Source organism: Berghia stephanieae, chromosome 9, assembly GCF_034508935.2.
Source record: "Berghia stephanieae isolate SIO BIC M18660-M18661 chromosome 9, UCSD_Bste_1.3, whole genome shotgun sequence".
Classification (NCBI taxonomy): domain Eukaryota; kingdom Metazoa; phylum Mollusca; class Gastropoda; order Nudibranchia; family Aeolidiidae; genus Berghia; species Berghia stephanieae.
This window is the reverse complement of record NC_088368.1, coordinates 14,396,706-14,414,205: the sequence shown is the minus strand read 5'-3', so window position 1 is coordinate 14,414,205 and position 17,500 is coordinate 14,396,706. Positions and strand designations below refer to the sequence as shown.

At 36.8% G+C, this 17,500-nt stretch overlaps 1 protein-coding gene across 1 annotated transcript in view; it reads left to right on the top strand.

The window, feature by feature from the left end:
- LOC144979737 (uncharacterized) overlaps positions 1-13,555 on the top strand; it is a 13,773-nt gene extending 218 nt beyond the window's left edge. The window contains exons 2-6 of the mRNA XM_078926708.1: positions 4,201-4,354; positions 5,416-5,511; positions 9,688-9,753; positions 10,460-10,658; positions 12,531-13,555. Coding sequence (XP_078782834.1) covers positions 4,216-4,354; positions 5,416-5,511; positions 9,688-9,753; positions 10,460-10,629 — 471 coding nt within the window. The 5' untranslated portion in view covers positions 4,201-4,215 and the 3' untranslated portion in view covers positions 10,630-10,658; positions 12,531-13,555. The remainder of the gene's footprint in view (positions 1-4,200; positions 4,355-5,415; positions 5,512-9,687; positions 9,754-10,459; positions 10,659-12,530) is intronic.
- The last annotated feature ends 3,945 nt before the right edge of the window (positions 13,556-17,500 follow it).

Genomic DNA, 17,500 nt, shown 5'->3' with positions numbered 1-17,500 from the left:
CTTGCTATGAAATGAAAATGAATGCCTGCCAACCCGACATGAACCATGGTGAGAGAGAAGATGATGGGACTGATACAGCCAGATTCGGGAGGCAGATTCAGTTCAGTCATTCAGTCGTCTGCCTTAGTCTTATCTTGGGCGGGTGTACCAAAAAAAAAAAAAAAAAAAGGCCTTCCGAAAGCTCCTACATCCCCAGTATTCTTTTTAAAATTTTAAATATAAAAATGTTCTGGGGGTTTGGGAGGGGAAACTTTTTTTTTTTTTAAAGTCTCCCCCCCCCCCCCTCCCACTCCCAAACCCCCTACTAGAGCATTATTTTAGAAAAAGAATACTGGGGATGTAGGGAGTAGGAGCTTTCGGAAGGCCTCCCCTGAGTGACAATTTGGAGACCGACAGTTTATTGGAAGACAGAATTTTGTATGTTGTTTGTGCCGCTGACCGAGAGACGTCGAGATGTTCTCTTCGATCAAAAGCTGGGTTAGTTGAGGGGAATATTTGTGTTGGTTCCCTTATCACAAGGAGCTTTCGGACAGCGACAACGCTGTTAACGACCAGGTACTCATTTTACACCCGAGTACGGTGAGATAATGTGAGTAAAGAGTCTTATCCAAGGACTGAACTATGCACTGAGTGAGGCTCAAACCCAGGACCTTCCGATCCGAAGCGAGTGTCATACCACATAGCTGCACTGGGAATGGCGTGTCCGTCACAAAGTTTTGTGTTTTGGCGAGAATATAGTGTAAAGTTCAGTAACTTCGCCAGAATTTGCCTCGATCCTCCACCCCCAAGAAATAATGCAGTGATGCCAAAACTCCGGTTTCACCGGAAAAAACTCCGGTCTGGAGCAAAAAATTCCGGATTCTGTCAAATTCCGGTGAGGTCATTGTTACAGGAAAACTCCCCCCCCCAACTACCAAACTTCATCATGCTCTAGTATTACAAGCATATCACTCCCACTCACCACCACACCACCACATCATCATCTAGTACTACAACCACACACCCTACTCACTCATTAACACCTACCACAACTCATCATCATATACAACCACCACCACCATCATTATCACTACCAAACTACTACACATCACACCACCACCACATCATCATCACTACATACTACTACAACCAAATCACATCACTACATCACTACATGCAACACACTACCAACATCATCATCAATACCACTACTACTCAACCACCACATCACATCATCGCACCACTACTACTACAATCACCACTACACATCATCGACCCTACTACTACAACCCACCACCTACCACATCATCATCACTACACTACTACTACAACCACCACCACCACATACATCGTCATTACCACTACTACTACAACCACCACCAACACCACATCTCATTACCACTACTACAACCACCACCACCACATCATCATACCACTACTACTACAACCACCACCACCACTTCATTACCGCTACTACTACAACCACCACATCATCATCACTACCACTACCACAACTACCATCACTATTACAACTACCACCACATCATCATCACTACCTCTACTACTACAACCACCACAACATCATCATCACTACTACTACTACAACCACCACAACCAAATGGTCATCACTACCACTACTACTGCAACCACCACTACCACATCATCATCAATACCACTACTACTACAACCACCAGCATCACATCATCACTACCACTACTACTACAATCACCACTACCACATCATCATCACGACCTCTACTACTACAACCACCACCACCATCACATCATCATCACTACCACTACTACTACAACCACCACCACCATTACATGGTCATTACCACTACTACTACAACCACCACCATCACATCATCATTACCACTACTACTACAACCACCACCACATCATCACTACCACTACTACTACAACCACCACCACCACATCATCATTACCGCTACTACTACAACCACAACCACCACCACATCATCACTACCACTAGTACTGCAACCACCACCACCATATCATCATTACCACTACTACTACTACTACAACCACCACCACCACATCATCACTAGCACTACTACTACAACCACCACCACCATTACATCATCACTACCACTACCACTGCAACCACCACCACCACATCATCATCACTGCAACTACCACCGCTACTACTACAACCACCACCACCACACATCACACCACACTACTACAAGTACCACACCCTTCACTTCACACTACACACATGTTACTACAACCACACCACCACATCATCATCACTACACTACTACTACAACACCATCCCCACCGTCATCATCACTACAAACTACTACTACACAACACCATTCATCATCATCATCATCACTACCACTACTACTACAACCATCAGCACCACATCATTATCATGAGCACTACTACTACAACCGCCACCACCACCACATCATCACTACCACTACAACCACCACATCATCATTACCACTACTACTACTACTACTACAACCACCACCACCACATTATCATCACTACCATTTGTACTACAACCACCATCACCACCACATCAACAACACTACCACTACCACCACTACTACAACCACCACCACATCACAACTACTACTTCAACCACCACCACCACCATATCATCATCACTACCACTACAATTACAACCACTATCAGATCTTCATCATCACTACTACTATTACTACAACCACCAACACCACATTACCACCAGTAGTACAATCTCTACCATTAGGTTTTGGCCCTTTACTTCATTTGAAATAAGGAAACTTTGGGATTGTATTTGGCATTGTGTTTATGTATCATTATGTAATTCTAATGTTATCTATTTAGAACTATACATTATGTAAACACAATATCAAATACCATTCGAATTCCTTTTTCTTGTGTGCGGAAATTCCTCTTTCGGCATTGAAATTCCTTCGAGTGGTGTCTGAAACTCCTGTGAGCCAAATTTAAAGTTGGCATCTCTGAATAATGCCATGTAAATTTTAAATGTTTATCCTTTCATCTCTTAACATTGGAATAGCCCATATTCAAAAGACAAAAAATGAATATTGCATCGATTTGCAGGAAACCAATGAAAAATATTTAAAAGTAGCACCTCTAAATAACATGTCGTAATCAAGATGTTGTGACATCTTTGACTTTTCACTTGTAAAGGCAATCCCACACAAAAGTTCCCGTCTTTGGGCATTTGAATGTGGAAGCCCCAGTCACAAAATCAATGCGGTATTCACTTTGTTGCCATCCATATTCATTTTATTTTAAGAGTAAATTCTCATCAGAAAAGTATTTCTAAAAGATTATTAATATTATATTACTGTTAATGAAATTATTTCAAAATTATATACTTTGGGGTAAATTTGCCACACATCGCTGTCATCATACAATAATTCAAGACAATCTTAGAGAAGCTGTATGCAAGCATGGAAAGTTAAGTATGTTTTTTAGAGAATAGAATATATGGAAGTTGGTATAATAACCAGAAATCGGTCGACTCGGGTGGGTATGGGCAGTTGGCCGTGATCTCCTAACTCTGGTATTGTAATGAGTTCTTCTGAAGACTATGCATACATCATCACACTTGATTCAAGTGCAAATGAATACCTTGTAATAGGCAGTATAGAAAATGTAAAGAGATTTGAGGACATAAAGTATTTTAAAATATATTGTCTTGAAGGGGAAAAAAAGATAAATATTAAAACTCGTAGTGAATTTACCCAACAATAGTGGCAGTAAAAGAAAAGAACATACTATTACTAACTATCAATGATCAATCTCTCTCGAATATGGAGAGAATAAATTTTTTCAGCCAACGTCTGCATCAGATTATTTTCATAAAAGAATTATTTTATGACCTTTCCATATATATGTTTACATCATATGACTGTCATTTTCAGTGGTTATAATGAAATTGATATGATGACGATGGTACATCCTGTATAAATGATATAAATATGACTTTATTATATATTCACTGATTTTCTTTTTTTGTAGGGGGCAACATAGCTTTACAGTGTGTCTTTTTTCTTGTTCTCAGGGGCTGTGTGTTCATTTCTCCCCACCACGGTTTATGGTCACCACCACTAACTTCTTTGCAGTCGGTTTATTCCACTCTTTTAGAATACACCATTTTTTAAAAACTTCCCGTCAGGAACTAGGAAAAGAAATTATATTTTATAATTTTTTTTATTTATTTGTATTCCAGCACACAACCATCCTGATGTGCTTCACTAGCACGGACACAATGATGGACACGGACGAAGATGATAAATTTGAAGCCCAAGTCGCCAAATATAATATTCATTTCAAAGCACTTATGGCTCTGATTCCCATTTCCCAGTATGAGCATGAATTTGACTGTGAGTTTTTTACTTCTTTGGTGTATTCAGGCCTGACAGCTCTCTAGATTTTATTGGGAGATTCTGATATTTTTTTTCTTCTCATTCCTGATTTCCCTATTTACCAGCTATTTTATCAATTTATATTGTATTTTGAATAATTCCAGGAAAACAGAAACGTATTCCTTATCATCATCACTACCACCGTTATAATCCTCAGTATCGTCACCGCCACTATTTTTATGAATGTTCTAGATTCGGCCAAACATTTTTTCCTGAATTTGTCAATGTCTGCTGGATCTGAATCATAAACTGCAACCTTTTTTTAATGGGGGACAAAGAATCAACCACAGTTCTATGCCTGTGTGGAATCTGGGGTAGGGATGGGTGGAAGGGGTGGATTTTTGTATCGCAAATTCATTATATTTTTGGGGGGATTGTTAAAAATACAAATTTTCAGCTTCCTCAGTTCAAATTCCCGACAAAAAGAAAATTATATTACGATAATATTTAACAATAATATCTTATTGAACTTATTCCTGAAGAAGTCAGAAAGAGGTCTATGTGGGTAACGCACTTTGAGAACTTTTTTCACACTTACTGGAGTCAATTGTCCACCCAATAATACTTACATTATATAGTCTCATCTTGTGCATGGCTGAAGGCTATATTGATGAAAATTAAAGCAAAATTATGGCTTTCACATCATTGTGTTTATTACCTCATCACACCACTCAATTCTGGTATGAATTAAGTCCTGAATCAATGTAGTGATTGGGTGACTTTGTTAAAATTTGGCTTTGTAATAAATGAAGGATAGTTAAGCTCATAGGACATAGTGATGATATGATGTAAATGTATATTTCTAAAATCACCCTTTAATTATTATTAATTTTTTGAATAGATTTAATACATTTACATGACACTAATGGAGCTTAGGTAATCCTGTTACTATTACCACTGTTATTATTATTATTGTTATTATTATTATTATTGTTGTTGTTGTTGTAATTGATATGATTGTTTCTAGTATTATTAATATTTTTATTACTCGTTTATGTTTTGAAATAATATTTTTTTAGCTGATGACGAGATCAATGGACTTGGTGAGACAAATTTGAAGGAGAAAAACAAAAAAGGAAAGAAAGGAAAGCACAACCCACCAGGAGGAAAATATGGTGAGGAATAATCAATTCGATGTTTATTGTTTCAAGATAGGAAAAAGTAACAAGGTTGTCAATTTTCCATATATGTGCGCGTCCCAGACATAATCAGTCGCATGGTGAAATTTTTTGTTTTGCATTTTTTTAAAGCCCAATGTCTCCTGTGCATTTAAATCTTTATTTGAAGCAAATCGGGTGATTTTTCATGAAGTTATGGTCATGTGAAACCCTAATTTTGAGAAAATCACTTCCAAAGTTGACAAGAGTTGAAATTAAGTATTATAATTACCTTCATTTTAAAAAAAAACAACATTTAAGAGTCGAATTCAATTAAAATATTTCATCAATATGTAGAAACATGTTTGATTTAACGATTTTTGATAACTCATTTTCCATAAAAATTGACCTCTTGACTAAAATTGTCAATATCTCTGTTCAAAGCTTTTCACCATTTGACTGATTATCTCAAGGACACCCACATATTTACTGACTTCAGTATGTTATAAACCCTCAGTATATATTCCAATCACCTGCTAAACTGAACAAAATAAGTACATAATGTCTTTCTACTGAGTTCGGCACTCAGAAAAAGGTCGTCAGTGTCTTTGCGTAACAGTTTAGTAAATTTTTGCCTTCTGAATTGGCAACCCTGATGTAAGGTATTTCTCGTACAATGCAACCCTTCAATAATGACATAGTTTAATGGTCCGCGGCGATGTCGTTAATCATAGGTTGCATTTTGTGAGAAATCCCTGGGTACCGACATCACCCAGGACCAGTAAATTTTTTCTTTATCCAGGGGTGTTATTATTCCTGGGTTTTTGTGATGACAGAAGAGAGAGGCGTGGTGAGACTCGTGAGTATAATGATGTGATGCGCAGACCAGTGCCTGTGATAAGAGATACATGCTAACCACGTTAGAATGTGTCGTTTTTCCTTCACCGACAAAAGCAGCGTCAGAAGCAGACTCCTTTAAAGACATCATGCCACTGTTTAAACCTATCAAGTCAACCGATGCTGGCTTGAAAATCCACCACTCCGAGATTGTCCACAATGATTTTTGTCTGCTTGCTGTTGATAGGGCAAGAAGTCAATGCATTTCTTGCTGTCGTTGCCACAGTTTCATCGATGGTTGTATTCATCGCAAGTGGGGGTTTCTTCCTTTGTGGTTTATGGCTGTTTGTCTCGGTCTTGTGCCAGTTCTTGACTATTGTTGATAGACTTGTGGGGAATCTCATACTTTCCAGCTATTTCCTTCTCTGTTGATATATATTCTTGAGTGAGGTAGCCCATTGCTTCTCAATGCGCCCGAATGCGCCCGCTGAAAAATACCTTCGATCTTTCCAATGCGCCCGAATGCGCCCGGGCAGAAAGTGAAAGTAGATGGTATCGCTGCAACTCTTTTAACGGCAAAGGTTACTTCCGTAGCTTTGTGGAACTCTTATAAATAGAAAGTGCGAGAATGAAAGCGAAAGCAGCAATTTACCGTAGCGAAATATCTTGGATGAAACGAAAGTTACAGATTTTACAAACTTGTCAACAAAAGTCAGCTGTTTTGACAAACCAACTTCGTTTTTTTCAACAATGGCGTTTGATTTATTGAATTCCCTCTGCAATCAACGCAGTGTAGTTGATAATACAATTGATGACGAGGATTCAGGTGATGAATCAGATATAAACGTACAGTTTGAGGACATCGATAATGACAATGATAGTGAACAAAGTGACAGTGACAGTGATACTGAACCTGCACCCACAGAATGGTCAGACAACCTGCACAATGTGAATGTGGAACAATTTTCAGAATTTTCAGGTGTTGTGTTAGATTTTGACAGTATGAACAGCCCTCTAGAAGTGTTTGATTGTTTTTTCCCCCTATTCTGTATGAGCATCTATCAGAACATACAAACCTTTATGCTCGGCAATGTCAGGAGAAGAAAGGTGTCGATAAATACTGGAAGCCGTGTTCATCATTGGAGATACAAAAATACATGTATATCAATATAATGTTTGGCATTCATACATTGCCAGACATTAATCTCTACTGGTCTTCAAACCCTAAGTATAGAGTTCCAGCAGTGGCTGATGTGATGGGTAAGCAGAGGTATATGAAAATAAATCAGTACATTCATGCAGCCGATACGTCCGATGTTGTTGCTGTTCAGCAAGATCCTGTCTTCAAAGTAAGACCTATCATTGATGAAATTCGCAACAAGTGTAAAACTCTTTATAAACCAGCAGAAGCGATAAGTATCGATGAGGCAATGGTGAAATTCAATGGCCGCCTTCACTGGAAGCAATATCTACCAAGCAAGCCATCGAAATATGGAATAAAAATTTGGTGTGCTGCAGAAGCGAAGACGGGCTACCTCCTAAATTTTTCCATATATACGGGGAAACAAGATGGCGTTAGAAATGGTCTGGGACACCATGTAGTGATGAATGTTGGAGTGGACTACCTAAACCAATATCATGCATTTTATATTGACAATTTTTTTAGTTCCGTAAAGCTTGCGGAGGACTTGCTGCTGAATAAAACCTATGTTTGCGGAACAATGAGAAAAAACCGTGTGGGATGGCCGCTGAAGGACAAAAAAATTTTAAAAGGTGAAACATTGATCAAACAAAAAGGAAATCTTGTTGCGACATCCTGGTTTGATAAAAGAGAGGTCAATATTTTGTCCACCAACTGTAATCCAACCACCACAACTGTTACTCGGTCATCCAGGCGTGGGAGAGTTGAGGTTGATATTCCGACCCCAGTGGCAAAGTATAACGACAATATGGGTGGAGTGGACCTTGCCGATCAGTACCGCTCATACTATCAAGTGGGTAGAGCATCAAAAAAATGGTGGAGGTATATTTTCTGGTTTTTAGTCCAAACGGCGATGATCAACTCCTTTCTCGCGTTAAAATCGGCGGCTGGAATAGTAGAAACCCGCTCATCAACTTGCAGACACCTTTTGTTCAGAATGAAAGTGTTGGAGGACTTGCTAATTAGAGCAGGAGCCGTTAACTCAGTTCCAAGAGCCCCTTCTGAGCAACCATCAGTTTCATCAAGCGTTACGGCATTAGACAAACACAAGAGCGTGAGAATTCCGGGACGTAAAAAACGCTGCTATCAGTGCGCTGAGGAAAAACGTAAAACTCCATCCAACAGAACCCCAGAAACTGTGAATGGCTGTGTTGTTTGCAATGTACACTTGTGTGAAGGCAAATGCTTTGCCAAATTCCACAAATATCAGTAAATATTAAAAAAATATCAACTCAAAAAAACAAACAAAGACAAAATTTGGGGGTAAATATTGTTTATTTTCTCTTTGATAATTTTATTTTCATGGAAGCGGTTTTAAAATCAATAAATGTTGCATATCATTGCAAAGGAAATTCATTTCTGAATTTCACTGTATTTTTTGTTTAAATAAAGGTTGAAAAATAACAAAGTTATGAATTTTTCAAAATTGTTGGGTGATCGTGCTGTAAGAGTTATCTCCCTGCGCTTGAGAGTTGAGCATAACTTGACCTAGATTTCTTTGAGAAGCAATGGGGTAGACATCTTGATTCGGTTGGAAATGAGGTTGTTTATTTTGGCTAGAGTTTTTGTATCAAGTGTTGGTGTCAACTATTAGGCGATTATCACTATATCAGTGTCGTTAAACAGTGGTTTTACTAAATTATATGTCACTATTTTGTTTTTTTTTAAAAACTAATAATATAACGCAAAAAAAATATGTACCAAAGGTCAATGTTGCTATCCAGGGACATAGCTGCCAAACGTTCCATAAAAAACGGATTTGTTCCATATTTGCCTTCTTTAGTCCATAAGTCCGTATTTTAAGTTCATAATCCGTATTTTGTAAATTTTGGCTAATTTGTGGTAAACGGGGATGTGAATTATTATTATTATTATTATATTATTAATATTACAACTACTACTATTATTATTATTATTGGTGTCCAGCATGAGATGGTGGGCAGCGTTTAAATCAGCATAGCATATTCTTCATTCCTATTTATTACTTTACTATTATTAATATTTTATATGCAGGTAATTACAACATGTCAAATTTGTCTCGACAAGGAAAATGATGTGGCAGTTTTGTTTGTAACTGGTATGATAAGTTGATTTAAAAAATACTTGCTCATTAAGCAGTATGTTTTTGCATTGATTTATTTATTCCTATTCCCCAGGTTCAAAAGTATCCAAGAAACAGAAGAATCAATACAAGCATGGAATGAGCCTTGCCGATGCACTCAGTGAGGATTTTATTTTTTATCAAGTATTTGTATGAGTAAAAATGGATGCCATTGTTCATATTGATAAGGGTGATGATAATCATTATACTGACAGATCGGGAGACTGTCCTGATTTGGCAATCTGATAAAAATTTATAGAAAAAAAAATTGGACTGTTTATGGTCCTTACATGTCCCAAGATAATGCTTTTTTGACTAGCAAATTTAAACAAAGACTAGAAGACGCTCAAAATCTAGATTATATCATATAATAGTCCAAACATACTGCTGTCTTTGGGTCATGATGATATTCTGCGTAAGGGTGTCCCGTTTTAGCTCATTGAAAAGTTGGCTGCTTTGTACTAACACAGTCATGCTAGTTATTCCAAATCCTGTGGGAATGACTAAAAACATTGGATTTGATGAAAGGACGTTGTTTGGATTTTTTAAATTGGGCTCAAAGAGGTTATTTTAGGGTTTCAACGTGACACAATAGGGAGCAGAAAAAATATGTATGAAAGAGTGCATCGGATATGAAAAAAGCATACAACTGGTGGGATTATTTAAGGTTGATTTTGGGTGTTAAATCTGAAGTAAAGATTTTGGAGTTACCATCTAAGAGATGCAAAATTTCAAAAAACTGATGACACTATTTTAGTTTAATACATGTTTTCAGAAATGTAGCTCTTTTATTTACATTATGTAACATTGCCATTTTCTCTATTCAGAAACCAAGCAGAAAGCAAGGAAACTAAGTAAATCCAAAGGCAGGAAAGACAAATTTAAAGATGGCCAGGACAAGCCCAAGGACAGGCAAGATAAACCCAAAAGAAAGCATGACAAATTCAAGGGAAAACTAAACCGATTCAAGAGTAAGGCAGATGGGAAGGCTAACTGAATTTTGAGTATTGGGCAAAAGAATTGAAGGTATGATTTGCTTAACTGTAATCTTGTTTACAACTCAAACTTTAGAATGACAATATACTGGAGTTTGAGCTTTTATATGCTAAGTATATATAAATATAAATACAGTGCAACCCCTGGATAAGGACATCGCCCGGGACTGGAAAATTATGTTGTTTTTCAGAGGTGTTATTATTCTAGGGTTTTCAAGGGGGCGTAAATGGGGTTATGGTGAGACCCCCGTGAATATAATGATGCGATGCATGGACCAGTGCCTGTGATAAGAGATGCGTCGTAACCATGTAAAAATATGTTGGTTTTTTGTTTTTTTTTTGTTTACATCAACTATGATAGTAGCCTCAACTAGAGTAGGCTCGCAGCGGGCTACTTAAATTAAAGACAGCGAGTGCTTTTTTTTTTTTTTTTATCTAGCGGGACAACCATCGCTCGCTTGACAATTCACCACTCTAATATTCTCTACAATGATTTTCACTGCCTGCAGGTGATGGAGCCAGAAACATTATAGCTTTCATCTTGGTAAATTAAACCAAGTCAGCCAGCTTTAACAATGGCCGTGATGGCCGTATTCGTCACAAGTTGGAAGTTTCTTCCGTTGTGGTTTATGGCTGTTCATCTCGATTTTGTCCCAGTACTTGACTATTGCTGACAGACTGTTGTGGAGAATCCTGTACTTCCCAGTTATTTCTTTGTTTGTCATCATCTCTTTATTGATATTTTTTATCACTTTGTTCTTGATTCGGTCCGAAACATGGTTGTCTATTTGGCAAGGTTTTTTGTATCGAGCATCGATATCAACTGCTAATTATCGATATATCGATTTCTACTCAAATTTATGTCGCTCTTTTGGGGCTTTTATTAGTAATAATGTATAGCCAAAAAATCAGGTCCTGGGGTTCAATTTCTTAATTTTGGTGTAAACAAAGCAAATGATCAGTCATGAATGTAATATTTCTTGTTAAGTCATACGTGGTCCATGATTCTTAAGCTGTAGCTATAACTCTATTATTAAATTTTAAAATTTTATGATGCAATGGTCAAAACGTCAGACCTTTAAATTTAAGGGGTTAGCCGACAAAATTGTTTGAGATCTTTTCACAGAATGGATGGCACCAAGGTTTAAGTCATAAAGTGCAAAATGATGATGAAGTAGTAAAAGTACAGTAATGATAATAAGGTTGTGGCGATATTATCAGACAGTTTATTGGTCTGAAATTTGTATTTTGGCAACTTTATGTCTAGGGACTGAAGGCCCCTCCCTTCTTATTTCTCTCATAGAATCAATAATAGGAGATGTCCATAGTTTTATTGTGCAGTCCTGATGGTTTCCTTGGATCCGGTGAAATCCACGATTTTCTTGACAGAGGAGAAATTTTCTCCTTTTAGAAAAATTACATTTCCCCCAATCAAATGTACTGGCAGTGGGGGACTTGATGTGTGGTGGAGCGAATTGGAGCAGTTTCCCGCTCTTCAGAAGTTAGGCTAAACTACCAATAATAATTTATCGCCTCTGATGCTTTAAATGTGGAGGTTAGTGCAGTAAAGGGGCCTTGAAGGCAATCGATCAAAATTTTCATCCTTTTTCATTTGTTGTCGCCATCAGATTGTGTTCATTTCCACACATTATTTTTATGCATCTTGAAGCTTTTGGGAGACATTTGGTGTTATTACTGTTGCTTTAAATACTTTACATGATTTGTTTTTCTGATTAAAAAAAAAAAAATTCATGTGTGTGAAATCTAGATCAGAAACAAAAAGCTTAATTCAGAGTTAATATATTATTATTATTATTATTATTATTATTATTATATTATTGTCATGGTGTAAAAGTTAAAAAAAATATCTTATCATAATTTTGTCTTTCTTTTCCATTTACAGACCAAGCACCTTGTAAAGAAAAGTTATAACTTGCTAATAAAACGACTTAATGGATGCATTTTTACTTTACAAGCGTTTTGGAAACATTGGGTATATTCACTCACTCAGTAGCTGGCTGTCCATGTGTTTATTCATATTCATTGTATGATCCTTGGATATAAAGTCTATTTTAATTAATATCAAAATGTATATCTTCATGAAACAATCATGAGATAGATGAACGCATACACAGAGAATAAAAACATAGATACTATGATAATTCTGTTTTAATTGATATCAAAATGTATATCTTCATGAAACAATCATGAGATAGATGAATGCATACACAGAGAATAAAAACATAGATACTTTGATAAATCTGTTTTAATTAATATCAAAATGAAACAATCATGAGTTTAGATGAATGCATACACAGAGAATTAAGACAGATACTTAGATAATAATATACTCATACTCATACATTTAGAGACCAAGAGATATAGATGACACTAAATCCATCGGTCCAGTGAGTCATCCAGCTCTATTCTTTGGTTGGTTATAAGTTTGTGGGGCTTTGTGATCTGACAGTATGTAACCGGGGTTTTAATCTCTGGGGCTAAGGTCTGAGTCTTGCTGTGGGTGGTGGAAAGTTGAGTCCTTTGACGTGGATTTCTATCCACGTTTTCTCACCATGATTGTTTGTAAAATGAGTACCTTCCTGGTCAGTAATGGCATTGCCTTTGATGAAGAAAAAATATTATTGTCACACTTTAAATGTCAAGTGGTGATGTTGTGCTGGGACCCTGGTGAAGTGCTGTGTGGATATTAAATAGTAATTGTGTTATATGAGAAGCTCATGTTTCGTCTCCAATTTTTTTACCTTAATGTCCCATCTCTCAATCGTTTAACTAACCTTCCTATTTCCTCGTCCATTTAAGCTGAGCTATTGAAAGCTTGGAATGGATTGCCTCTGTAAAATTATGATATGTAGCACTCTTTGTAAATAAATGTTTGGGATATTAAAAACTTGCTGTTTTGTTCCTTGATTGATGCTGGTTTGTTTTGTTTTGTTTTTTAAAATATTTTTTGGTTTGCCTTTTGGGGGGGTTGTACAACATAGAGCCATACAAAGTTGTCTGTAGCTGTGGTGTAGTTTCATGTTCGAACCAGCGGCGAAATATCTTTATCTTGACAGTAGTACAGGATTTATTGGACGTTAATCTGTCCCGTCAGAAAGTTGCACTGAAAAGTGCGCAAAGTTGCACCAGAAAATTAACTTAATCAGTGTAAAGCGGTGCTGTCTTGGAAAATATTGTGATTACCTAAGAGTAAGAGGCTTCATGTCTCATGGAATGTCCCTGGATTCCCATCATCGGTAATGAAAGGGCTTGATGATTATTATTTTATCTCCTTTTTAATGAATTCGGGCTAAAAATAAGGGCATGAATATGAATTCTGATGAGTCTTGAAATAATTTCCTGTATTAAAGAAATACTGTGACTAGCCATCTCAGAATGGTATTACTACTACAGCGCTGCCAACCTTAAAGAAATACAATACAGTCACGTCTCAAATCCAAACTTTGTGCTCAGATTACGGACATCCGGATAATGGAATCGGTCCCTAAAGTGTACAATTGAAGAAGAAGAAAAAAATCTGTACCTAGGAAAACCGTCCGGATAATGGAAACATCCGGATTGCGGAGTTCCGAGATGAGAGAGATGCAACTGTATATTTTTATGCTTTTCCTTCATTGTCCGCTCATATGCGTTTTTCTGAGGATTCTACACATTTTTCAATTTCTATTATTTAAACATGTTAAAAAAATCATACATTCACATAGTGTTCTTAAGCTGTTAGTTAGAAGTTCATGTTGGGAGTTCATTAAGATATTATCTGGCTGCGTCATAACGGGTTGATATCTTGATTCGGGAAGCCAATACTACCATGTCTAAAGTTTTTAAGTTTTTCCTTTAATTTAGATAGAGATATTAAAATATTGTCACATTAGATGATTGGAAAAACACAGCCATAGTCGAGTACTTCCCCTCTGTATGATATTTTTTCCCCCTTATGATGTCGTTATAGAGAATTTACATTTATTTGCTTGTGATCTTTGCTGTTTTATACCCGTCCAATTTGTTTTCCTATAAAATGTTGCTTTCTGTCCTAGTCTTGGAATGAGATTACACTATAGTACTTGTTTTTGTCCAGGCCCTAGCTAGAGTCCATATCTAAGAGTGGAATTAATGAAATATTTATGATGGTATTTTTGGAGATGATTTTTCCCCTTATGCAGTGAACTCCGAATAAGACAATGTCCAGAGGAACAGGGACAAAAATCGACTTAACCGGAGAATAACCAAATGAGCAAAAATGCGTGTGAACAAAGCAAGCCAATCTAAAATAAGTATGGCCTATCGTGTTGCGCTTTCCGCTGACGTTGCTCGTCGCATCGAATTGACCAGAGAAGTAGTGGTACGCGTAAATCGTCGAGACTGAATTGGCTAGTATGCCAAATTGCTCTGCGATGATTTTCTATTGCTTTGCCATACTTTTCAACTGCATCGATCAGCTCAATTTTTCTTTTCAGCGATAGGATTGTCAACCGTCTGTTTGCCATTTACGTTGTAGACTTGACTTGAATTCTTGATTAAATTGATGCCTACTAATTTAGAGGGCCATCAGGCCTGGGATTAGAAAAAAAACAAAACCTAATTTGTAAAATATATCTTGAAGTTGCAACGATGTAAAATGTGAAATGGATAAATGAAAGTTATACGATACTGCTTATGTGCATTTCGCAGGGTCGTCAGGCAAAGCACCAATGTCACATCGGCATGGGCTAATCGTTTGTGGATATTCTTAACCAATGAAAATTCTTACTGGTAGCTTTTTTAGCTTGTTTATTTGAGATTTTATTGTAGTCATGAGTGACAAGAACATCGACTCAATTTAAGTGACATCGACATATGTGGAATGTTTTTTTGTTGTTTTTTTTTACTAATGTTATTGTTATATAGGAAGAAGGGGGAGGGACCAAGAAAAAAAATAGACTTAGCAACGTATTCAGAGTCCACTGTAAATTATCACTGTTGTGTTCTGTTAAAGATTTTTGTTTTGAATTGAGTGTATGTAATGTTTGTGAGCATTTGAGTGAAATCATCTTAATCGGTCCATTTATCTGGATGGACTTTGAGGAGATCTCAATCAAGTTGCTTTGAGAATTTGCTGGTAGTCTTAGTCTTAGAATCTGCTTCTGTTCCCCATTTAAACCAGTCTAATTTTTTACTCAATTGCTTTATTTTAATGGAAGTCTTGATATTTCTTTTTACTATCCCAACTTCTTCCTTTTCACTGGTAGTAGTAGTAGTAAGCCTCGCAGTCTGAATGACACTTGCTGAGAATGACACTGGGGCTGAAATGAAATGTCCTAAAAGTGTTGCATGCCGAAAGCATTCAAATGCAATCAAAATTTTTTCTTAAAATTTAATTTAAAAATCAAACAAACACGAAACACAAAATACTCATCAGTTTTACTAGTGACTTGTAGTTCATTCAATACTTTTTTGTTTGTTTTGTTAATGTTTGAAGCAAACAATGGGAGTTACTGAGATAAAATAAAGATATTGTCATGAAGAAATTGTAGCACAAATGGCATTTATTTTAATAATTTCCTCCAAACCTCAACAATGCAATATTTAAATGATAAAATAATGATAATTTTTTAACACTTCATAATTTATATGTTGCAATATCCATTAAATGTGATCAAATCGCTTTACAAGGGAACCTCGGCCAATAGCATGTAGGACGAGACACGACGCCTGTTCGGCAATGTTACTTTTTTTATTTTTATTGCTCAATCTTATTACAGGCCTGGTTTTCATTTTACAATGGATTGGAAAGACTGGAACGCTGTTCCCGATTCATGTGAGAACGCAACAGATTTAGAAACATTCATAGAAAGATTATCAACATTCTTCAGCCTGAATACTAACAATGACTGTCACACTCAACAACTCTCTCCGCCCTCAAATATAAATACTCAGAATTGAGTCAACTTGGAGTAACATTCATATTCAGATACACCTGGGTACATTGAGAAAATGTAAGTAAAGTGTATTTTCCAAGGACTCATCAAATATGCGACGATCAGCAGAGTGGGATTCGAGCCCTGCACTTTCTGATCCAAAGGCGAGTGTCATAATACTGTTCTGTTCAAAAGTGAGTGTGTTAGTTTGAGAAGAAATGATTGAAACATTTTGTGTGACTGAGAATTGAGATTTTGAACGTTTCAACTTTTCCTTTTTAAGTCTGAAAAACTGGACATGATTGTGTTTTGTTTTGTTTTGTTTTTTTTTTACAATCCAATCCAATCCATGAATATTTACCCGTCCCCACCTTTCCGACTAGACCATTCGTTCACATCTTGAAATCTATCAGCTTATCTGTCAGATTACTTGAGAATAGTTCCATCCCCGTTTATAGTATTATTTACAGTTAGTTAAATTAAATAATATATTCTATAAAGTTCCAGGAATCTCTCTCTCTCTCTCTCTCTCTCTCTCTCTCTCTCTCTCTCTCTCTCTCTCTCTCTCTCTCTCTCTCTCTCTCTCTCTCTTTCTCTCTCGCCGTTGCTCGACCAATATCTCAGTCTCAGTGCTCCTGCAAATAATAGAAGTTACCATCAATAAACTACCTCGACACCACCACATTATCATTCCTACTACTACCACAGCAACCTCCACATCGTTATCAAAACTATAGCAACCATCACCACCTTTACATCATCATCATCGCTACCACCGACACTACAACCACAACCATTTATCATCATCATTACTACCACTACCACATCGTTATCGAAACTAAAGGAACCTCCACCACCGTTACATCATCATCATCATTCATCACTACCACTACTACATCATCAACACCACCACTACAATCACAACCAACACCATCAATACAACGCAACAGACATATCG